Source organism: Cystoisospora suis, assembly GCF_002600585.1.
Source record: "Cystoisospora suis strain Wien I chromosome Unknown contig_671, whole genome shotgun sequence".
In the NCBI taxonomy this organism is placed as follows: domain Eukaryota; phylum Apicomplexa; class Conoidasida; order Eucoccidiorida; family Sarcocystidae; genus Cystoisospora; species Cystoisospora suis.
The window spans coordinates 89,701-113,391 of NW_027153472.1; the positions used below are offsets into that span (position 1 = coordinate 89,701).

The following is a 23,691-nucleotide window of genomic DNA, read 5'->3' on the forward strand; positions in this document are numbered from 1 at the left end:
GGTGCATACACACCTGTGGGTGCTGCATACGGGCCGCTTCGACAAGCCACAGCACACCCCAAAAGTGTGAGCACACTTAAGCAACCTTCCTCTATCTCTTTCCCTGATAGGGGGGCTCCGTATCCATCCAGGTTCTGGATGGAAGAATTTACGCTTTCCGCTTGAATTGAGAAAGGAATGCCTCTCGCTCGCGTAGCTCATCCATGGAGACGATACAGCAACGCAATGCCGAGACACGTACTATTCGGCTGCGCGGCCGAAAAGAGGTAGTCAAACACCGACGCATCCCAACTACCGAGCGCAACGTGGGGCCGGTCAAAGATCACCCAGAGAACGGCTGTCGCGAAGTTTTCGGTGGTGTTGCCAGACTAAAGTCTGCTGCACTCCGGAAAAAGTTCGCGTACTTTCGCATCAAGCCTGAGACTACGGAGAAGACAGCGTGCAATCCACTGCAACTCCCCCCAGGGAGGCGATTTGGCCCGTTTCAAGATCATTGTTACTGGTCCTCCTGGGACAACACCCCCGTGATTGCGAGGAGTCGCTCACGATCCCCCTGACAGTAAGAGTGCCTTCGCACTTGTCGCGTGGTATTTTACAGTCTCGTTATCTACGCGCTGCAGTACCTTCCTCCACTTTTCGTACTGTAGCCGCTCACACCTTGTGTGATTTCCTGTCGTAGCGAGAACAACTAACTTTCATTGGAGTGCAGGTTCGCACTGCGAAGAAAAGAAAGCAAATACACATTGATTACGGCATCCAGTGCTTCCGTCCAAATGAAGTGTCGAGTTGAATGTGTTGGTTTCACAGCAGCATGGCGCGCAATTTTCATCGTTTTTTCTGAGCAACTCTGATGCGCACTGCACAGCTGCCTGTTCAGCTCCACGTTGTTCACAAGGGTGCGAGCAGCTGCGCTTGGAGGCGTTCAAGCCGTGAGGCGACGCTGAAATCGAGAACTTGCTCTCCCAAGCGAACTACCAAACCGCCCTGCATTGGAGACGCCAGAACACAAGAAATAACACGGAGCGCAAGAACACTCGTCAAAGCCGAGTAGAACCTAAGACTGAGACAACAACCGAATATGCTGACAGGTACGACTTCGAGTGGCTTCAAAGCCATATTCGTGAGAGGTTCTGCAGGCTCACGACAAAATTGTCAGACACAACCGCAATACTTGAAATAGAAGCACAGCACTGCAAAAGTACACTGTCCCAGTGTACCGCCAACCACACAGAGTCGCTATTTGCGGTCGCTGCTAACGAAGCTGCCCTCGAATAGCTCTACCCGTGCCCTCGCACCGCAGTAAAACAAAACAGGCTAGATGGGAGGGCAGTCAACGTCTCTGTTGGATAACGAAAGGTGCCCGTAGGTGCCAGATGAAGTCTCTTCACGCGCAACTTGTTAAACTGCACCCGACAAGCGTGTATGCACAGCACTGGCAGCCAATCAATGGACTAGCGCAACTGACTTCTTGTCCAGCTGGCGCTGCGGTTTCCAGATGCCGGACAGACTGACTGAGAGTATTCGCGAGCAGTCCTACTGAGAGGTACACACACTGATTCGGCGTCTTTGCTCCACACAACCTAAGAGCACCTTGACGAAGACTGGCAAACAGTCCTCAGTAACCGTACGGCCAGGCTGGTGTCTCCATGTACTGCTCTGCTTTGCAATACAGACCTTCGGCACATCCGCTTCGCGTGCTGACAACTTCACAGCCATCTCAACCATCAGCATACACTAATCACGCGCTTCGTTAGCTGTGCGCCCCGAGTGTTAGCTAGAGATCCTTGGACGATGCACGTCTTTGTGTAGTTGCACGTTAGAGAATGCACGGCGTACCATGAGTTGAGGATTCACCACATAGTCAACTAACAGCTTTTTTGCCTGGCCCCCCGCGCGCTTCTTCAAGGCGGCTAGGACTTCTGACTGCTGCTGAGGACTTAGGGGCTGCAACACCGCACACATGCCCGAAGCGAAATGAGTCTAGGAGAACTCGCAGGTTGCCTTTCCCCAGCTACGAATCACTGAAGGTATTTCTAGAATCGCACAGCCGTACACGTACGTAATGCCTTTGAGAAGTGATGGATGTTTGCAGAGTAAGGAGTCGAAACTACTGAGATACATCGGGCTGCGGACAGTGACTGAAACCACTGGCTGAGTGTTGAGGGCCGCGTCCGCCTGTCCGTGATACACACCGTCAAACTGAAGGTCTACAAGTTGAACTCGGTCACCGCAGCGCCACGGAACGAGCCAGGCACTGTCCGGGCAGGTTCGTCGGCAGAAGTCCATCAATGCAGGTTCGTAGGCGTGCCGAGAGTGAGACGGAGAAATGTAGGACAGAACAAATAATGGAGACAGATTTCGGGAGCTGAAAAAGCCTAGTGATGACTTAGCCACTCCCGAAATACACACTAGAGTCAAAACACAGAACGTGAATAGACGAAGCCTGGAGTGAGTCAAGTGAAGACAACGCGCTCACTAGGTGGTCTCGCGGAGGTGGATTGTGTCGTGGATATTTGGAGACGAAGGACACCAACTACAACAACAGGAAAAAAGTACAGACGGAGTGAGTGTAAAACACCTGTCCAAGGCATTCTTTCTTCAGGAATATCAGGTGTCCTTACCGCCGCACTTGTGACGACGCACTTCAGTTCACCCTTCTCCTTTCTATAGAGCTCATCGAAAGCTTCAACAACTTTCGCCAAAAGAGGCAGTCGCTTGTTTTCCAGGAGCGTGGTGAGAAGGTTTCCTGTTAAAGCGTCCAGCTTGTATCTTACCGTCAGCTGGTTCAACACGTCGAGCTTCTGGTGCGAGGAAACCGCCGGAGTTTCCACGAAGAGCCTGAACTCACTGCTACTTTCTAGCCCGGATCTGACAGCTTCAAGGTCCTCGTACACTTTGTCAAGAGCGTTCTTCTTCTTCGCTACGCGGAACAAAGCGTACGCGTAACGGCCCTCTAAAGTCTTCGGGGCCATTGTTGGCTCTTGGGACGCCCCAGCAGCGCTGCTAAAGCATCGACAGAAAGTGCACGGACCCACGGCCGAGCGGGAGGTAGATGAAAAGGCGGAGATGCAAGAAGGAGACGTACTGGAAGAAGGGGACAGCAAGGAAAGCCGGAAGATTGTACTCGGCGCGCACCCTGCACGCACTCCCGTTCCCGGCAGCCTTGGGAGCCCACGGCACGTCCTCAAAAAGGAGGCCACACGAAAAGACGCTACCGCCATCTTGAAAAGGCGCGGGCTTGAAACACGAAGACGAACGACAAACCGTCAGAAAAGAACAGAAGCGCTTCGCGGCTGCCGGGGACACAACGCATGCGAAGAGGAAAAAAAGTGACCCACGAGGATTCTTTACGGTTGTCCTCTCGAAGGAGAAGTCGAATAACCGAGAATTGAGAGAGGAGAACACTGTTCTCGTGCCGGAGCGATGCAGCCCCGGGAGGAAAAGCCACGGAGAATTCCGGACGGCAGAAGTGCCTGACGTACAGCGGAGGACTTTTACAGGCGGTAGGCCTTGTGCAGGATAGCCTCCGGAGCAGCCAGGCCCAACAGTGACGGCGATAAAGATTCAGGAGAGTGAATCAAGCGTGAAGAAGGCTGAAGCACCCGCCCTCCGAGAGATTGGGATTCAGGACACGGGTCTGCCACCGATCTTTGTTTGACGGCTGTCTCTAGTTGTTCCTTTCTGACTATACGCCGCACGCCGTTCAGGTGTCTCCGAATTTCATCGCTGCACTCTCGCATGCGCTCTTGCAATAGGAGACTTTTGAAAGAGCCCGGAGTAACGAACCAGAATAAGCATTTGATACCGACGATCTAACTGATACCCAAAGAAATACAGCTTGTTCTGGGATCGGGTCGGACTGAAGAGTCAGGCCGAATGTGAGGTCTCTGTGACCCGATAGGTACATGCGTCCGGTCTGGGAAGCTCGTGCGTGCCGGGGTCTTGTGTGTTACAAGCAGCAAAAATCCAAAGCTGCCGTCTCCTTTTCCGCTTTTGTACCGGCGCTCCTTCTCCGTACCGCGACTTGAAGGAAGGACACTCTACAGATCCATTTGAACGGAAATCCTAGCAGATAAGGCATAGCTGACGCAGCTTCCGGGAAGTTCCTTTTCGTGCATTCTTGCGGCCTCGAACTCGTTCAGTGACACTCCCAAAGTTGAGACAGCAGGCTGCATTCGCAGACAGTTCTCAATCAAGAGAAGCTCGAAAGCTGGTAGGGTAGATGAGCAATCCCGTGTTGTTTCCGGTTATGGGGCGTCCCTTCCTGCATCTGGGGCTGGGGTTCCCTTTATATGTACAGAATTGTTCAGTTTGTTTGCCGAAATAGAAGCAGTCCAAATTTACGTCTAGCTCCGGACGAACGATGTATAGAGAGTTTCTTTCCATCACGGTGCTCTCTCTTCAGCTATAGCAGACAAGACCCTTGATCTAAGCACCAACCGTCCGACTGCATTTCGTCAACGGCAAGTCATGGCGAGAACATCGCCTTCTAAAGGCAGTCGTTTTTCTTCGTCTTCTCACTTCTCTTCTCCCTCACAGAAATCGCTCGAGCTGTCCCCCGCATCTCGTCGGCCAAGACCTCCTCCGAATGATTCCTCCTGTTCATCTCCAGTCTCTGCTTCTCCAGAAGAGGATCCAGAAGAATACGCCAAACACCAAGAGGAGAACTTTTGCCTCCGGGGAGGCAAAGCCTTAGAGAACTTACAGGATGATCGTCCGCAGACTGGCCACAGCCAACGACCTCAAGAGTCGATGGCGCCGTGGGTGGCGTCTAATCTCTTCTTTTCCCTGCCTACCACGTCTCGCCATCAGGAAGAACCTCGGTGGACGTGCCACTCGGCTCCGGCGTCAGCCTCAAGGAATGAATTGGAGGGGAGTAGCAGTCAGGCTCGAGACTTATCTGTACGTTTGCTGAAGCAAGACGAAGCTTATATTCAAAACCAGTCGTCCAGCAGGGCTCAATCACAGCATGGTGGTGCCCCTTTCGGTTTTTCTTCTTCGTCGTCGTCTACTTGCTCTCCTTACTCACGGCAGACGCAGGGAACTAGATTCTCTTACTTCTCTTGTCTTCCTCAGCATCCTTTTTTCTCTCTTTCTGGTAGCGCGGAAAATCACCAAGATACCGATAGGAAGCGAGGAGATTCCCGGAGCATCTATCTCGTTCAAGATGGCTCGCCTGTGGCTGCCCCTTTCTACACATCTGGACCTCTCCGTGATCCACCGTCGCCTGAAGTTCTCCATTTTGCCTCTTCTGAAGAAATCGTGACGCCTCCCAGGAACATGTGTCTCCCTAGCTTTTCGGGTGTATATACACCTGGAGGCTTTTATACATCAGGTCGGTCGCACGGACCTGAGAGAATTGTTCACCCACAAGGTGTTCACACATCCCCAAGACACTACCCGACCGCGCCCGCAGGCTTCGCTTTTCCTCCTGCAGGCAAGAACTCTCCACAAGACGCGATCTACTCCTTCACAGCAGTACCGCGACCGATGCACTTTTCGCTTGGGACAGATTCATCTGCTGAAGGGAACAAGACAAAAGAAGATGAAGAGGAGTACATCTCGCGTCCGGAGAGTGGCTTTCATTCGTGTCAGCCTCAAGGAGATGAATTTCTCCTAGCTCCCCGCATTCCATCCCCCGGGCACCAAAAGGAAGAATATATTTTGGAACCGTTTGTGCAGAAGAGCGGTAGCTATAACATTCAGCACAGGTGGACATACACCCACAGTTACCTGGACTTTCTCTTGAACGATCGCTTTCATGTGATTCTCTCCATGAGGTGGTCTCATTTAGTCTTGCTCGTTTTTGCAGTAGTCCTTCTCTGGGCAGCCTTTCTTGCAGGTGAGAAGCCACTCCTTCATTCAAGCTTAGGTGAGTGCTGCTGTCAAGACTTTAAGGTGGAGAAGCTAACGTCCGTCTTTATCATGTCTTGACCAACAGCATAAACCATGCCTTTCGAGTGATCACTAGTCTGGGTTGAGGAACAAGCCGGTTGATTCGCTGTTTCACAGTCGGTCGGTTTAATAAGCTCCCGGGCTAGAGAGACTGTCGCCGTTTGGATTCGCCAGGGTAGGCATCTCAAGACTTCACTTATGCGACTAGGATGAAGTCAAGTCACCTGCTCAAAGCCGAACTGTTCAAGTGGTCGAGCAGCCCATTTGACATTTCGTAGCGCACGCGCTCGTGGTTTGAAAGCAGCGACTCTCAATGCTGTGCGAGCGAGGACCTCTTAGTCTCTCCTGTTTTCTCTTGTTATCTTCTTTGTTTCCTCTTCAGTCTCACTCTGCGGTTGTCTCGCTGTTCTTACTGTTTTTCTTTTGAGACACGCGTGCTTCCGCTTTCTATATCGGGCGTATGGCGTGTGAACCAGAAGGAGTACCACACTCTGGTAGTCGGCAACTGTCTCTTTCTACTTCTCTTCTCTTTGTTTATGTCTTGCGTTGTTTCGCGTCGTCCGTCCGCTAAAAGAAAACTCCCTAATCAAGCCGGCAGGAATGTACCCAGGAGTGCGCTGCTTTTCTGCACACTAGGGACTACTTTTGCTTTTCTACAGGTCTCCTGGCGGTATTGACAAGAGGCGACGTTGTTGGATGTCTTGGGTATAATTCCGACATTAACAATGGCGTATGGGACTATTACTTCTTTATCATCGAAACGCTGTTCGCGATTGGCTATGGAAGTCCAAGGTAAGACTGACGCCAGAACAGTGTCCAGCACTTACGGCAGCCTATAGCGCTTCCCGTACTTCCTGACTATGGATCTTCGTGTTACGTTAGTCTTCCCGGGATATATACAATCGATAATATTCCCATTCAAACTGCTGGCCATGTTTCCGTGATAGTTCACCTCAGGAGTGTCTGAGAACTACACAGCCTAGCCAGAAAACAAAAGCCTTCCTTGTTCATCTTGGAGAAACTTGGTGTAGACTTCCCTGTGATAGCTTCCATGCGAATGTCGACAGCAGCCTTTTATTTTGACATTAAAGAAGTCTTTTGAAAGGGTGCCGACTGGTACTTCCTTTTTCCTGACTTCTTCATGAAACGAGTATGTATCACCTCGTAGGTTTCTTGAGTCCATTCAGGTTTACGACAGTGCTGAGTACGCCTCGGACTAGTAGTGAGGCGTCCACAACGAAGGCTGATCCTCTTCTTGAAGGCATCAACATCACCTTGCATAGGACACTCTTGATCGTGACCGTTTACATCCCAGATGGCTCATTAGTCGGATTCCATTGTAATTACGGGACGCAATGTGAAGAGAAAGATACGTACAGCTTGCAGCGCCTATGCGGTTTTTGCAAACAGGGCTCCAACTTGCCGTACGAGCAGTCTTTTTGTCACACCAACTGTAATTTCGGGAATCCTACTGAACTCCCTTATTTTGGGCGTTGTCTTTCAAAAATTCTCTGCTGCTTCTAAGCGTAAATGGGCTTTAGCCTTCTCCAGCTGTCTCGTTGGCAACATCAGGTAATTTAACGCACATGTGAGTCGACAAGCGTATGGCTCGGTGGGCTTCACAATTCCATCGGTGTCGGAGATTTCTTCGGTAGTTTCCTCGGTGAAATGACTGAACTGTATCAGCCCAGGGATGGCGCCCTCGACGCTGCTTTCCGCACCCACTGTTGTCACGTTGCTGAGCATTGAACTAAGCACAGTCAGGAGACGCTGTCGGGACAAAGGCATGTGAATCTTTCCGTTTGCGCACAAGGTTGCTTCCTTCCAGTATTTTCATTGGTAGACCTCCTTCTTAGATTCTGTCGCCCGTGCGGGCTTCGGTCAAACCGATGACCGCTCTAATGTAATTTCCTGTTCGGAACGGGAGGTCGAAGTGTCGAATCAGAGCAGCAGGGAAGAGAGCAGAGAGCTTACACGGGCTTGTGTGCATGGCAGGTTCCCCGACTATACCCCTGTGGATGGTAATGAAGACAGAGTGTATCCCAGTGTATGGTTTATACACGATCAGGACGGTGGAGAAGTCTTTCCCGTCTCTAGTCAGTCTAGTAATTGAACGTTCTTCTTGATCGAGGTTTGAAGGAGGGGCCCCATACCGGGTGATTGCTGACAATAGAGATAGCTATCTCCCGCTCTGTGTTACGTCTCTAAGTAGTCGTGGGTCACCGCGGTGTATTTGCAAGGGCGTGCGCCTGTCTTCTTTACGTCCACATCTCCTCTTTCTGGTCATCTTCTCTCACGCCCACCACTAAGGAACAGTGGGGTGTGCGAAGCGCTGAGGCCCATCTGATGAAGCTACCAGAGGTGGCTTGCCGGGCACGCTCTAAGCATTGTCGAAGCATTAGATCACTACGAGTTGCCCTCGTTGTGCTCTGCTGTCTTATAAACCTTTTTTCCTTCTAGCGCACCGCCTCAGTTCACTTCCTATAATGGCGGAGTGCCATCATCGATGTCATCGGCGGCGCCTGTAGTCGACACTCAAAATCCAGCTTGCTCGGAAGAGAGAAGCGGTTTGTTTCCAGCTGTCAGTCTTCCCGTACATGAACACTGCCGTGACCGGAGGGTCAATCGCAGTGTTCCATCTATAGCATCTTGCTCCGCAGCGCCATCGGGGGCACAACAACGGAGTCGACCCAGCAGCGAAGGAACTCCAGATGACGGGCGGCAGGAGACGACAACGTCGCCTTCACAGCAGGGTGTGAGAGACGGGAATGGGACGTGTGCGGCGCAAGAAACTGCTGTCTCTGCTGGGAAGGCTGAGACAAATGAAATCAAAAGTAGGAACTCTCGCCCTCGCCGTAGTAAGGACGACTTGCATCTAGAGCACCGCGGGAGGACGACGGCATCCGGAGCGATAGCCGGCGATAGCCCTCTAAGTCTTGGAGAGGAAATGCTCAGAGGACAGCTAGGGGAGCCTCTCTTGAAGAGTTCGCCGAAGTGCGAGGAAGGTACTGAGAGGAAAGCCTGCTCAGTTTCCGGTTTCTACAGCTCGACTTTTTTTTCAGACTCACTTTGGCCAAAAAGTGACACGAGAGACTCTGAGAGCAGCTTCCGGGTGTAGCCTAGTCTCCAACTGATTCGTAACTTTTTCTCTAATGTTGCAAACCATTCCTGCCGCAAGTCCGGACTGCTCTGTGCTCCGCAGGTCGCCGGTGACGAGGACCGTACCGCTTCTCGGGGGATACAAGTTGTGGGTGCCACCTGCTTGTGGGGTTTTTCACTTCAGTCAGATTCCCTCACACCGTCCCCGTGCTGTCTGTGCTTTTTTGTCCGTTGCAAAGGCTCTCTTTCGTGGAAGAGTCAGAGTTTTCGCAAACGGAGCACCTCCCGGATACTACGCCGTGCATTCCAGTTTTAGCTGGTCACGTGAGCAGCAGTTCGTACCTGTCCTTCCCCACGTTGAAGTTGAGGAACCAGTTTCCTTATACAACCCGCGCATGCTTTCTGGCAGAATATTTGCTGTATGTCTTGTGCTCTCCCGGGCTGTACAGGTGAAGGAGCTGACGAGGGAAGAGCCAGTCCAAGCAATCGTCCAACAGAGAATCCTCGTGGTACGTACTTTAAGAGCGGTGAAGTGGTCACCTTCGTGGGAAATGCAATGGAAGGATGTGCCGTGATGAAGGGGGCGCTCTGAGCTGCAGACAATTCTAGTGAAAATCAGCTTAGCACCCACAGTGAAAGCGAGGGGGCGATGCCGTGTCATTAGAGACAATGGTGCCTGTTTCGCTGTCAGGGTGGTTCCTCGGGAGCGCCCCCCCTTTCCAGTGTGTTCCCTGTTCCACGGTCCACTGAATCCACACTGACCAACATCGTGCCAGCTTCCGTTGTACTGGTGTATCTGCAGAAGAGAACGGAGACTTTCTTCAACGCTCCCGAAGCTCTGAGTCTCAAAGCGTTGTTCCTCTACAGGCACCGTCGTTACCCTCCTTCGGCATGGCGAGGGAGGATACTCCGTGGTGCCACTACTGTCTCTCCTTTCGCCTGATCAACGTGACGCATCACTCCTTTTTCAATCCGCGTCTCTGCTTGTATTTGCTGGTAGGGCCGGGAGCAGGGCAAGCCCACCTCTGGTAGCCTCACAACGTTGAAGCCAGTACTTCTAGCGTTCTCTACGTGACTGCCGTAAATGCCCTGCATTTTAACGTCTTTCAGCTGGACAGGCCGCGACGTGAATTGTAGCGCTGCGGTGGTAGCCACATCTTGCTCTTCATCCGATCCTGAGGAAGGAGCACGACGAACGTCCTGTCGCTCATTCGCTCTAAGCATGCGTGAAAACGTCTCCTATGTGTTCTTGGGTTACACAATTATGCCTCACTTTTCTATGGAGTAGTTTGCTGAAGCAGGCACGAGCCTGGTAGCTCGCCAGCCCCCTCTGGAGTACCAGAAGGGTTACTTCAGTTCACTACGCTCATTGGTCTTTGATGGCCCTCTGCGCATACGTCCCAGCTGCGATTCACCCCGCGCTCGGCGGCCCGTTTGCCAGCTCAGTTGCGTGTCTCTTCAGCGGGGTTGTTATGTCTTTGTTTCCTCGTTCTGTGTTATGCGATGTGAATAATATACTGCGATCGCTGCTCGATGCCTACATACACGTGCTCAGGAGTTACGTTCTGCGTATCTCCACGACAGAGCAGTAGGACCAACTTTTTTGATATGCTCCTGCTGTTTGAGGAGTCAGTCAGACTTCGGTTCTTCTGGTCCTTGTTCATCTTGTCCCAACAGAGACACTCAGAGAGCGGGCTAACGATTCGGCAGTTCCCCACCTATCACACCGACACGCCCCTGGAGTTCCTCGAGATGCCCGTAACTGTCACTGTGAGTCTCGCACTCCCACGGGTACTGCTACGTGTCCCGTCAGACTCTATTCCGCTCGGCAGCCCTATCTCGAGTTTGTCGCAGGCGGGAAGGCTTCTGCTCCGTAATGCTGCGGTGTTTGGGATCTCTACTGAATGGATATAGTCCACTTGATCTTCTTCCTTGGTCCACTTCCTTTCAAGCCGGCACGGCACTGGGCCAGAGGCAAGCCGGACGTTCGAGGGAAGGGCCAGAAACCAGGCGCCATTAGGCATGTACACGGCGTATCGAGTTGGTGCATCTGAATGGCCTGCAATTCTTACGGCCATGCTAATACGGTAACGCGGCCTCCAAAGCATTCTGTTCGGAACGTAACCCAATCACACGGCAAGCGACGCGGGCGTGACCGTTGGGGGAGCTGCAGAGACGTGAAAACTCTTTGTCATCTTAACGTAGTCCCAGGCGGCAGTCACTTGTGTTAGAGGAGACGGAGAACCATCGCTGGGGAAAGCTGTGGAGAAGCTCCAGCTAAGGAATTTCTCGGCGGTATTAGACTGGCTTTGGGCGCGGGCTCTGACGTGCTGTGTTCCTGATTGGTTGCGCATACCAGTAGAGTTGATGAGATTCACCGCTCAAGGCTTTCTGCAGCACAGTCTTCGCCGGCGTTCAGTTCGGACTCTACTCGTCTCGACGTTCTGCCCCGGCGGCGCTGGGCTCTTTGGCCTTGCCGACCAGTCGTGATAGAAAGCCACTGCTCTTCTTTCCTGTTCTGAGATGCTGCCTGTGACGTGGGTGTGTGCAGGTAGATTCGTGGACCGGAGACTCGCCTCTGCGCGACGTGACACCAAAAGAGTTACAGGAGGAGGGTAGTGCATACGAGATTCTTTCATTGCTATCTTTCACAGACAACCACACCTCGCGCCCCGTTGAGATTCGCAAGAGGTATGCAAAGGAGTTGGTGTGAAGCTGTTGTTGAGACCCTGGGATAATCTTCACTGTCGAGGAATCAGTCTTTTCTGTGCGTCAAGGATAAGCTACTTCCATTGTGGCGCTTGACAGTAACACTTGCTGAGCCCAGTTGCGGGGTGGTGTGACCGGTTGCGGGTGACCATGTTGCAGTGAGCCAAGTTTTCCAGGGAAAAGGGAATTCACGGGGGAGCGTGTCCGCGTGCTGTGTCTGTCGCGGAGTGTCCTGTCACCGGGGTTTAGCAAGGTGGAGAAAAGAAGCTGCAGGAAGTCTGTTGCGCCTGATTTCGAAAAAGTGCTTAGCGAGAAAGCAACAGCTTTCCGAGTGCGGACGGTTCCACTGCAATTGCGTCGGCACCAGAAGGTGTCCGCTACTCGGTTGTGCTCTCAGGTCCTCATCCCAGGAGAACTGTGAAGAGCGAACACTTCCCGATCATGTGTTTTTTCCTCAGCTGGAGCTTGCGAGCAATCAGGTGGGGGGAAGTATTTACGTCCGTTGTTCGACCGGTTGCCGGAGGCACAGGCTGTCTCGGTGAGTCCTCGGCTCTCACAGACGAAAAACAGTGACCAGCGCTCCGACTGCAGCGTTCACGTATCCGTATACAGTTATGGCAGTAGTCGTGACAGCGACAGTTTCTGAGCGTAGTGTTCTCCGTGCTTACTTTGAAGTTAGGTTTGAAAGATGTTTGAGCCAGAGAGGTTGCTATGTTTTGCCTTGCCAGTCAAAATCAGTTCTCGACAACTTCTAAGTTGTCTCTTGGATGTGCAGGCGCGTACGAGGTCGACGTGGATGCGCTGAGCATTACCCAGGTGCGAAATCTGAATTCCAGTTGAAGAAATCTCCCCTCGCTTAGTTCTCTTGGCGTGTGCCATCTGGCCCGGGACACGACAGTCCTCTTGTCTGTATGAAACCGTTGCTCGGAGAGGCTCTGAGTAGACATGGGTTATGCACGACCATCCCAGTTCCGGAAAGAAGAGAGCATAGTTAACTGCTACGTATGGAACTGTGCGCCAGATTTGCTATCCCTGTGCGTGGCTGTGAATTTGGATCCTGTACTCGCGAGTTCTTTTAGCTGAGGTCTATGCACTCTGTAGCAGAGTAATCAGTATGCGCATGTGTTCCAGAAGCGCTTACCTTCATCGTTTATTGCGTCAGAAAGGAGCACTGCTCAAGACAAAGCAGTTAGGCATTCCTACTCCTGTTTCAGATCGGCCGGCCCGACGTGCGCTCCGAAACTACACGTTGTTGCTACCCTTGTCTGCCTTCAAGTGCGTCTCCGGTATTTGAACCTCCTTCAAGCACGCGTATATGGGTGCGAGGTCTTGTGTTTGCAGACTGGACGGCAGTCAGACGCCCTGCGGCCTTCTAGCCGAGTGATCGAGGAATGGTAGCCGTCACCGTAGTCCCTCATTTTTCAGCCGCGGCGGGGTACTTTTCCTTTCGGAGTGTGAGCCCCGAATGACAGCCGGCTTTGAGAGAGGAGTCAGGAAAACCTGATCAGCTAGTAGCCCATGCTGCAAGTTGCGGCATCAGTTGCGACTCCGGGCCAGGCTTCCCCTGTATAGTGGCTTCTTTCATCTTCCTACTCACACGGTCGCATCATTGTGGGTCCCCAGCTCGTCCAGACGGAAGAGTGGAAGAAAGGAGAAGTCGGGATATAAGATTGCCGTCAAATCGCTTGAAGAAACGGAAAAGAAACTTGTGAGTGGGACAAGAGAAATGACGCGCTGTATGTTCGGATTGCTTTCACTGCTTTTCGTGTGTCTCACCGCGTACACCTTCGACGGTGGTTCCACGAGGCAGATGAGGGAGTCGGCCAGAGATACCTTTGCTAAGCTCCGGCCAGTGGACGGAATTGCTTTCTTAAATATGGCATTCTGACAACTCCTACTGCGGCACGCCGGACGGCCCAGGAATTCCACACCTGCGAGGCAGGTACCCTGCAGTATATTTGGTAAGTAGCAATAGTCAGAGAGTCAAGAGGTATCCGACGGTTCAAGAATGTCGCCGTCTCTTTACGCAGCCGTGCTGGAGACCGCTAATGCTCTCGTAGTGCCCCGGCAGTACGCGAAGACTGCAGAAGAGCAAATGGACAGACTCGTGCGCCGAAGTGTTTGTTCCGATATCGTGGAGAAGCTGCCTGTCTAAGTCTGGGGAGAGGCTGTTTTACTCCATGTTACTATACTGTTTTACTGCGTCCTCCCGCACTTCTGATACTGATGAACTCTGTCGCTAAGGTTCAGAAGGGAGCAGAGTTCCCGCCGCAGACGTTGCCAGATTCAAGCTGCGGAAATGACACTCATAGTTCACCGGTTCGCCCTGGGTACTCCCTTGCAGTCAGGACTTCGCTACGCAAGATGACACAGACTGTGCCGAGCCGACAGCGCACGCGGCCTGTGCTACACGAGTGCAGCCCCGCGAAGCCCATGATGCGCCGCGGATAATGCTTGTCCCTCATCAGTCGGTGCTTTCGAGTACCCCAGGAAGCGTACATGGTCTATGCGCCGCACGGGTAGGCAGCATATCTACCAAAGCAGTATATACATCACGGATTTTGGCGGTTGCCCGAAGCTCACGCAACAGCAGACCATCGCCAGACAACTGGGTTCCTCGATGCCGGTCGGCTTTTGATCCAGTTGGTGTGGAGAGACCGCAGGCGGGGTTTTCCCGTAGGTTCATTTGAGCTCTTCAGTTCGTGAATGGCACGGAGGCGCCAGCAGTTGCCGTCGTGACTCCTAACTACCAGCTCAACGACGTGAGCCTTAACTGGCTGGTCCGCGTCGATGAGCACGAGCTGCAGCGACAAGAGATCAGGGTAACAGGTTACTGACTAAACGACGCGGCGCCTGACGAAGTTTGAGCACGAGCACACGTGACGTTGCTGAAAAAACTCCGCGCGGAAGTTCTTTTCACACATCTGGCTCACAGCGTACTTTGGGAGAAACAGCGTATTCGCGTTCAAGAGAGAGTGTAGGTCAATGTGTCCTTTACGCCGGTACCCCGCCCGTGTTCCGCCGTCGCAGTACGCTACCACGGAGGTGTCTACCCTATGCCCCCCCTTCCGTTGGCATGTGCTGTACGATACACAACTTCCTGACTTCGTGAGCTCCCGACGTTTCGTGGAAGTCGAGGGGTGACTCCTGGAGATGCAGTCGAGAGCGAATCACGGGCTGACTCGTAGACACACGATCGAAAGTGAGTTGCGAGGTAACTTCCTGACATGCCCTTGAACGCGAGTTGCACAGTGACTTCTAGAGATGTCACTGGACGTTTTGAGGGCTAGCCTGGAGGACGCTCAACCAAGTGCGTTGGGTAAGGCTGTTCTCCGGCCCCGTACCGGTCACCGAGCATGTTTGGTAGGCCAGAATGTTATCTTGAATGGGTGGTGTTTCTGGATGATGCAGAAAACATGGATAAACCGTCTCCGCAGTACAGGACCTTACCAAAGTAAAAATGTTCCCCTCAGACTCCTGAAGGCCTTCACTCCCTCCCCCCCTGCGCCTCTTCGAAAGGTGTCAGCAAGCAACACAGCCGAGGACCCCGGCCGAAGCCTCTCGCTCGACCGTAACGCACCGTAGCTCGTCATTTGAGTTGCTATCCAGGACAGCAGTATTGAAAAGACTAACGAAGTGTTTCCCGTCAGGGACGCACTTCTCGAGATATGTGTTACGGCGGAGAGGGATTGTGCGCCGCAAGTGCAAAGTGCGCGTCCCTTGCTATTTGTCCCTACTTGGTCCGCGGCTCCCGTCAGCCCCGAGTCCCTCCTTTCCCGACATGCCTCTGAACCCGCTAGGCTACTACTTGACAAAAGAATGTGGAACTGGAAGTAAAAAGGTGCAAAAACAAAAGAACCTGCATGTTCTACTAGACGCAGCAGCAGGAGAAATCTGACGTAGGAACGCCGCCTGACATTTCATCCGCTTATCAAGGCCGTTAGGAGGAACTGCCAGTCCCGACCAACGCCTACTCGAAAAGTAACGACTGTCAGTCATATGTCAGTCACTCGTTTGAACCGAAGCAGTCGTGGGGTCTTCCTCTCCGCTGTCGGCTCAGTTTTGCGAGTAAACGGCTGGCCAGCTAAGTACGCTGAGTCCCCACCGAAGTACGTTCTACCTATACCGGACACCTAAACAGTTTGATTGACAGAGAGGGCTAGCTACTCGCGTACTGTAACATGGTCCACGGCTTAAACTCTCTGGTCGTAGTGTGATTTATCTCGACCGTGGTGTGTTGAAAAGTTCTGCGCTTCGAGGATTCATCTATCTTCGGGGCTCCAAGTGCGACCCGCGTGGCTTTTCCCTTTGTCATGCTTTTCATGTCGAAGAGACAACCAACGGAAAATCCAGGCTTTCTGGTCGAACTCTGTTCTCTCAGTTCGACACGTTTACTTTTACAGATCCTTACCAGCCGACGATACAATGAGACTCTCGGGTCGAGCGTTTCTCCCTGGTATGCGCACACAGAAGGATACACAAAAAATGAGGTGATTAGGTATGAAGTATGGGCGGATAAGAAAGTCTCCCGAGCAACGTTTTCTAACACTTCCGTAATACAGTAGCCTACATCGTCTGCTCTCTTTACCTATCAAACTCGAGAAAACCAAACTCCTTGGGCACCAATTGCTGGCGCTTCATGAGAGTTTCCAAGAACCCCCGTATCGTAGTGCAGAATGCGGTCAGTCGGTCATAATGTAATGACCAAGATGATGGCGAGGAGGAGTTCTCTCCTTGCGATTCAAATCAAGCTGAAAGCCAGTGGTGCTATGGCCGTTATTGCAACGGACAAAGGTGTTGGCTTGGCAAAACGTACAAGACAGGCGCCCTTAGATAAGAAAGGGACCTACCGAGAGAATCAGGGATGAGAAAGAACTCATCTCGATGGAAAGAGAGGAGCATCGCGCGCCGTGAAATATACTCGTACATCTCCACCGTCTTCCGACTTCTCTGCTGCTGAGAAAAGTATGGTCACACGAAGGAAGGAACAAATACTGGCGCCGAATGCCTTCGCTCTAACAGACCACCCCCGCCGGTTTGTTCCTGGAGACGCAGCACAGAGTAGGCCTATCACTGTGCGGGACGAATGCACTCATGCTGTTGTCTGCTTGGAGAAAAGACTACGACAGATGACTCCAGTCGCCAAGGCTCTGCCAGCGTTTAGCGAGTGAAATCCGCGCATAGCAGCATTACAGAAATAGCTCACTTGGACAAGAGAGAGAAACTGGTGATAGTCATTCGTGCAGAGGATGGCGTCCCACTTCCTGCAGTACGCGGCAATCGCCTCAGCGTCTGTAACGAAAGCAACAGGTAGGTAGCCACGTACGCTCTCCCTGATTGCTTCCTTGGATGATGAAACGAACCAGAGAGAGAATTCACACCAACATTCTGTGCATGCCAGAGTAAGAAGACCACGATAATGTCTTAAGAATGCTTGAACGATGAAAAAGAAACTCACAACCACCCATTTGGCGCCATCGGTTAGTATCCGGACCAAGGACGACGCTCTTTGCCCTTTCTCAATAAGGCCTCGTCTATTTGCAGCACTCAGTGTCTGTGGGGAGGCACGTTGAGGTGTTCAGGCGAAGGAAGAAGGCAGGCTAAGGGTTCACCACTCTTCACGCCGGTGCAGAGGAATGGCCGAACCTGGTACGTACAGAAACTATCGTCTTCCCTTACAAGAAAGCACACGTACACCTATGTACACATATACCTGCTTGGGATGAAAGTACACTGTAAAAAGGCTTCCATGAATCACTCATAGAGAGTGAGAAAGAGGGGCAGACACATATGGGGAAGTAGGCGTGCATGCATGCACGATGACAGTATTCTCGGATGCACTCACTCGTCCGGGATCGACAATCGTCCTCATTCATCACGCTGATAACAGAGCAGAAGAACACTCCAACAAGGTACGTACCTTGACGAGATACCTCGTAATCTAAAAGGCACATAGGGAAGAGGCAATGGTGAGAAGCTGGAGTGTACTGACACCTTGTATTTCCATGCAGTTCTTCTCAATTCGCTCATCACCCCTTCCCTCCAGCGGGCCGCCTACCAGCAGGTGACTTGAGGCCTCTCTGGAATGAAGGATGCCAACGGTCACGGCACTCACGCGTCAAGCGCGCGTTCGGGTCAGGTAGAACTATAAGGAGATTATCCTGCTGCAGGCGCTGGGAGCAGCGCGAACGAAGCAGATAGACAAAGAGTAGAGAAAGGAAAGACCTTCATGAGTCCATGCTGCGTATGGCGTCGCATATGAATTGAGGGCAATGAGAGCCCTCCAGCTTCTCCACTGTTCGATATACCGCTACAGAAATAACGACACATCACTGAACATGTTCCTGGTGACCAATGCTGCAAGAGAAGAAGAGCTCTCTTCATAAGTTTTTCTTGGTCGGGAGATAGGAACCTCTCAACCCACTATGAAGAAGTCGACGGCCAAACCTTACGTCTCTTGCCCCAAACAAAAAGGGAGATATTTTTCCCTTCTCTCTCTCATTGCTGACATCTTTTCTCTAAAAGAGCGGAGCCTCGGAATGAAGATGTCGGACCCGAGGGAAGAAGAATGAGAGAAGAAGGAAGATACTACCACGACGGTAGAAGAAACAAACTACGGACACATGTAAAACACACCACAGTAAAGAGCAGCGAAAAAGATCAACCAGCTCTACTCCACTATCAACATCGAGTTTCTAGAAGCCTTTTTTTGCTTATTGATTGACTGCCTAGATCGACAAAGCTGATATCATCTTCATGAAGACCAAATAAATTAGCTACCCTCTACCCTACCTACTCTTCCCCCAATCAGACTCTGATTGTCTTGACTTCTTTCCTGTGCTTTCCCTCTTTGTTTCTTACCTCAAGAACAACTTCACACTCTTCAACACTACGCCATCGCTTGGAGAAGAGATCCATATAATTCGGCGCCTCATTCATCAGCCAATAAGGAACGATCACTTGAACTGGAAAGCCCATGCGAAACAAACCTGCAACGGCGTATGCGATGCCTGCAGGTGATAGCCGCCTCTGTCGGCCATGCTCGAAAGCTACATTGACACCATCGACTAGAAAAGGCGAAAGGAGTGTAGGAGGAGGATTCTCGCTAGTCTGACAGCACAGAAAAGGCAAAATATCATGCGGAGAAAGACTAAGAATGGTGAAGAGAAAGAATACATTTCGCTTGCTGGCAAGAAGGGTCTAGATAAACTTGGGTCACGTCATGTGCGTCTATTCGAGAGAAGAACGAATCAGAAACAGAAGAAGTTCACCGGTCATCCGACATCAAGCACTGCACACTGGGCTCCTCAGGAGTTGTAGCTCTCAGCGCCCTCTCTAGGGTGTCTGAACAGTGAGAAGCAACAGACTGAGAAAAAAAGAGAAGCGAAACACGAACCCGCTCGCCATCTCGGTCTCATCGCGTGCCTAAAGGAACACCGTTGAGAGTCCCTACTATCCCGTCAATTAAAACTGCGCAAAGAGATAGATGGATACGGAAAAAAGCGGATCGTCCCCTCCCTCCAGCTCCACAAGCTGAGACACCAGTGTCAAGGGGTGGCTATCATCCAAAGAGAGGAGCATCTCTTCTTGAACTCGAGTGAACAACACAAGAAGAGAAAGAGGTGAACTTCTTTCTTCCCCTCTCTATTTATTCCTTCTCCTTAGCAATGATGAGGGAAAGTAGCTACCGTGTCATCGGTTCGCAGAAACGGTTGTAGATCGTAGCTTAGTGTTGACCACATTCACTTACGCCTCCTCCTGAAGTGCTTCTATTGCCTGAGGATGGGAAAGGAAATTCAGGGATGGGCCATATAGTACGCCATAGATGAAGAGATTTCTGATATTCTTCTTCTCTTCTCGCTTCCGAACTTCTTTGAAAATCTTCTTTACCTCGAGTTCTTGTCTTTCTGCCCTCTCGTTTCCCTCGCCTTCCTCCAACGTGTTCTTGAGGCTTCTCGCGGTCTTCGCTAGTCTCTGGCCGCCGCGTGTCAGGGCTAGCCTGTGAGCGTGACGATGAGCAAGACTGAAGTAGCAAAAGAACACAGATGCGGCAAGTTATACTCAGTCATTTCATGCGACAGGAGGAAAAGACCGCGGGAGAAAGATAGAAAGCCCGCACAAGCCTTCTGAGGGAGATTCTTTTTCATACGGCTGCACTTGCGCAATTCAGTTTCACCGATGAATACACGCTCCAAAAAGCTGAGTACGGTGGCATAAAGATGTAAAGCATATACATGCACGTCAGAGAGCCCAGAGATATTTCGTGACAAGAAGCCTGCATGCAGAAAGATAGATAGATATATGGACTAAAGATAGATAGATAGATGGATACATAGATAGATAGATACTGAGGACCCGTGGAGGTACGCACAAGTGTAATCGCTACTTATGAAACACCAACGCAGGCCTTCATGCTTAGAGTCCTGTGGTGGATACAGTTGCCTGAATCAAAAACAATATTATCTCCAAAGAGATAGAGGCTCAACTCTGTCACGCTCAACTCTACGAGATGTGTCAGGAGAACAAGCAAACCGCAGGGACCTCCTTAAACAGCACGCATCTACTGTAGCTCTTCTTAGCGTCTGTACGTGCTCATAAACATCAGGAAAACTTCAACACAAACTGTTCCTTTCATCATCTACACGTTCTCAAAGGAGTCTCTGGTATCATACAACCAAAGTCTCTTCTCTGCCCTTGACCCTCCTACCCTCACTACGCTCTCTCCTCGCTGCCTCGACAGCTCAAAACACGTGTGGCTTTGTTGAGGTGCTAGAAGGTCACGATCACTTCGAGACCACCGCGAGAGACTGAAAGATGTGACTTACGTCCCGAGAGTCGTCTGAAGCCAGGCTGTTATCGCTAATTCTGCTATGGCTGTTCTCGGATCTACTCCTTTCTCCTTGTTTGTGTTGCGCTCGTCGTCGTCTTGTTCGCGAATGCGAGTGTGGTCCTTCTCTTTTTCGGGAGGCTGAACGACTAGTCGAAGACCACGAGGAATCTGAGAAAGTATCACATTGACGCGACAGCCTGCCTCTTTGCGTTCGAGAGCGAGCTGAGAAAGCAGAGGCAGGTAACCACGAAAATTCTCCGTCTTCGACTAACGCTCTGTGTCTCTCTTGTTCTTCCTTATATGTCTGAAGGCTTGACTTCAATACAAAATCTTCTTGAAGAGACCATGCGAAGTCCCAGTCCGTTTGTTCTGTCTCTCTCTCAATCACTCTTCCGGTATCTTTCTTGTTCCTCATTCTCTTTCCCTGTATCCTCTCTCTGCCCTCCCTCCTTGTTGGTGATGTAACAGTCCGTAAACAGACCACCGCGGGAGGGCTGCACCTCGCGGTGTGATTGAAACCAGAGCTACAGCTGTCAATCCCGATTCCTTGCTGTTGTCTCTTCTTTTCTCGGCAAACTTTCTTCTTAGCTCCCTTATGCGCGCCAACTCTTATCCATCTGGAAAGTCTTTCTCTATCCAGCACCTGCCTGGAGCTTGCTGGTAGTGAGATTCGCGTCGCCGTCTCTCTGTCCTCCGGCTGTTTTGTCCGCCCCGTATCCCCGCTTTCCCTCTCAGTTGTGACTTCCCAGATATCATGATCTTGGCTCAAAGAGACTTCATCACGAGCTCCACATTCTATAGGAGAACTCGCATACCAGCAATACCCCTGGCTCAGCGGTCCTGCCTTTGCAACAGTGTCCGCCTCTGTAACGGAAGTCCATAACGGAACGTCACGGTTTGCTACGTCATTTTCTGTTCCCCTTTCATCTTTCTGTCCCACTACAGTATCTCCCTTTTTCTCTTCAGCATAGAATTCGACTGCGATCCTGTCTCCCGCACCGGGTTTCTTCGCGTCCTTCCCCTCACCCTGAAGCATTGCACCCAGACCTCCATTTTGAAGCAGAGCCTCAAGATCTTCATCCCTCAAGTAATCTCCATGAGAGAGGCACTCCCGTAGGCCTTCAACGAACTCCGGCTTTTCCTTTCCTCCCTCATCGTCTTCGGGTTGCTGGTGTCTGTCCATATTGTTCAGCAGGAATGATAGAGATGCACGCTTCACCAGGAATCGCACTCCGGCTCTCTAAGCTAGTCCGTGCAGTCAATCCTCCCTTGCCCTTCACCTGAGAATACTTCCTTGCTTTTTGCCTTAACTCTTGGTATATATTGGACATCCGCCGTTGCTCAAGAGAGTCCCTGGAGTAGGCAGTGCCCAGTACGTGTACGTGACTCCTCGGAAGGTAAGGACGGACTGGGCCTGGAAATCGTAAGAGATATACGACGCACCCAGGTGGTCAGCTGCCCGAGCACCAAGCAAACACTGTTGATCTCAGCGAGATATCGATGCAGACAGACCATAACGCGCCCAAGAATTTTAAGGGGGCGACTGCAGCCGCGGATCGGCGCATAAGGAGGCTACTATGGCTCGGACATGATCTGTCCAGTCATGCGTCCCTGAATATAGTACGACACACGGACATTCTTGGAACAGCAAACGTTGGAGATGTGGTACGACGCGACTGCTGTATGGGGGCACTAATCGCGTGAGCACGGCCCCGGGTAGCGAATGCCTCTCGGAGCCGGCCCTCTCCCGTGCGCGGTTGAGCAAAGTTACAAAGTTGTAAGCTCCTAACGACCTGTCCTCGGGCGTCACAGGCGCACGGCTTCCCTCGAAGACCCGAGAAGCACTAAACTGGAAAACATAGACAGTCAACCGGGCTACGGCAGCTACTGGAGACACTACCCAGAGAGAGATCGAAAAAAAGTCGGCCACGCGGTACCACAAGAAACAGCAGATAAGGACCGAGAGCAAAGTAACTTCTCATAGACAAGCGCTCAAACGACAGGAATCAGTTTCCGGTCCTGCCGAACGCGAAAAAGCCTGCCAAGATGACAGCTGGAGGGTTCTACGGCACCAAATCGTAGGGACACCTCGGGTCAAGCTGGGGACCTCCTAAGAGGCAGCCGAAGAGAAGGAGGACATAGTCAGAAGCGTACGTGATCAGGGGAGCTGAAAAGGAGTTCCAGAGACAAGAGCGACCAGCGAGTTAGTCGACAGGCATGCGTATAGTCGACGCATGTCTGATGCAAGGGTTGTCGCGTGTCTCCCTATCTTGACCGGATGTAGTTTATTCGAATGACGAGATCGGTTCCGTGGTCAAGCTCATTCCTGAGTATCCGCTTGACTGCCCTCCGTCCTATGCACTTGAAGTCTCTTGTCTTTTTGTCAGGTGACGACAATGACCTGTTACAGCGTGGTCTTGCACAGGTGACCAGGCAGCGCTCGGTTCCGTCAAATCTAGACGGACGCGCACTGTCTGCGAAAAAGAGCACCAGGCCAAAGGATAAGTTGCTTCTATGTAGCCGCCAAGTTGTTTCTTTCCTTCTTTGTCTTATAGTGTGTCTCAGATCAATCGCAGGCAAGAGGGGGAGAGCACAAAGACTGAAGTCGAGATCCGAGGTGTAATGGCTGGGACGCAACGAGGCACAACACTCCGGGAGGCGCACCGGACCGTTTGGCCGGCGCCCCACGCAGAGCACAACACGCAGTCCCGCAAAGCGATTCAACATTTGTCACACGAGAGCGAGAGGCGGCTTGCAACTGCTACGGCGAAGGACGGCATGACGTGCGAGGCGGAGGCGCTCCAGAGGCGTCACACGAGGCGGCTTTGCTGACATGTCGCCACTTCGTGTGTCTTTCATTCCGGTTCTCTCGTGCACGTCTTAGCGTGCTGAGCCGATTCTTAGCATGCTGAGCCCGGTTCCCTTAGTGAGCGGTGTGGTAAGTCTTTAAGGTTCGCGCGCGGTAAAAAGAGCAGCTCTCAATACCCGGCGCGGAAGAAGTGTGGCTACGGCGATGACGTTCTCGAAGCTGGGGCTAGTACGTTCGCAATACCGATACTGATATACTTGACACAGCAATGCCAGCCAATTGTGCGTCAACTCGGAGACGTCCGATGCCTCCTCCAAAGGTGCGTATGGAATATGGTCGCAGAGTAGGA

At 51.8% G+C, this 23,691-nt stretch overlaps 3 protein-coding genes across 3 annotated transcripts; 1 reads left to right on the forward strand and 2 right to left on the reverse strand.

Annotated features, from left to right (window-relative positions):
- Positions 1 to 12: 12 nt before the first annotated feature.
- Positions 13 to 4,170, reverse strand: CSUI_001664 (atp synthase delta subunit protein). Its single transcript, XM_068061869.1, has 3 exons — positions 2,622 to 4,170; positions 1,837 to 1,944; positions 13 to 984 (listed from the first exon to the last, which is right to left on the reverse strand). The coding sequence occupies exons 1-3, from the start codon at positions 3,219 to 3,221 to the stop codon at positions 889 to 891; spliced, it is 804 nt and encodes a 267-aa protein (XP_067926155.1). The 5' UTR covers positions 3,222 to 4,170; the 3' UTR covers positions 13 to 888.
- On the forward strand, positions 3,257 to 13,166 carry CSUI_001665 (inward rectifier potassium channel protein). The gene is made up of 11 exons (XM_068061870.1): positions 3,257 to 5,842; positions 6,555 to 6,687; positions 7,306 to 7,467; positions 8,356 to 8,900; positions 9,444 to 9,503; positions 9,797 to 9,990; positions 10,672 to 10,764; positions 11,546 to 11,685; positions 12,162 to 12,241; positions 12,479 to 12,519; positions 13,045 to 13,166. Exons 1-11 carry the CDS (start codon positions 4,471 to 4,473, stop codon positions 13,099 to 13,101), a joined length of 2,877 nt encoding a protein of 958 aa, XP_067926156.1. The 5' UTR covers positions 3,257 to 4,470; the 3' UTR covers positions 13,102 to 13,166.
- Positions 13,167 to 13,994: 828 nt separating this feature from the next.
- On the reverse strand, positions 13,995 to 23,098 carry CSUI_001666 (uncharacterized protein). Its single transcript, XM_068061871.1, has 8 exons — positions 20,529 to 23,098; positions 19,454 to 19,726; positions 18,565 to 18,813; positions 17,762 to 17,876; positions 16,910 to 16,995; positions 16,554 to 16,659; positions 15,154 to 16,156; positions 13,995 to 14,504 (listed from the first exon to the last, which is right to left on the reverse strand). The coding sequence occupies exons 1-7, from the start codon at positions 21,714 to 21,716 to the stop codon at positions 16,101 to 16,103; spliced, it is 2,073 nt and encodes a 690-aa protein (XP_067926157.1). The 5' UTR covers positions 21,717 to 23,098; the 3' UTR covers positions 13,995 to 14,504; positions 15,154 to 16,100.
- Between the last annotated feature and the right edge of the window lie 593 nt (positions 23,099 to 23,691).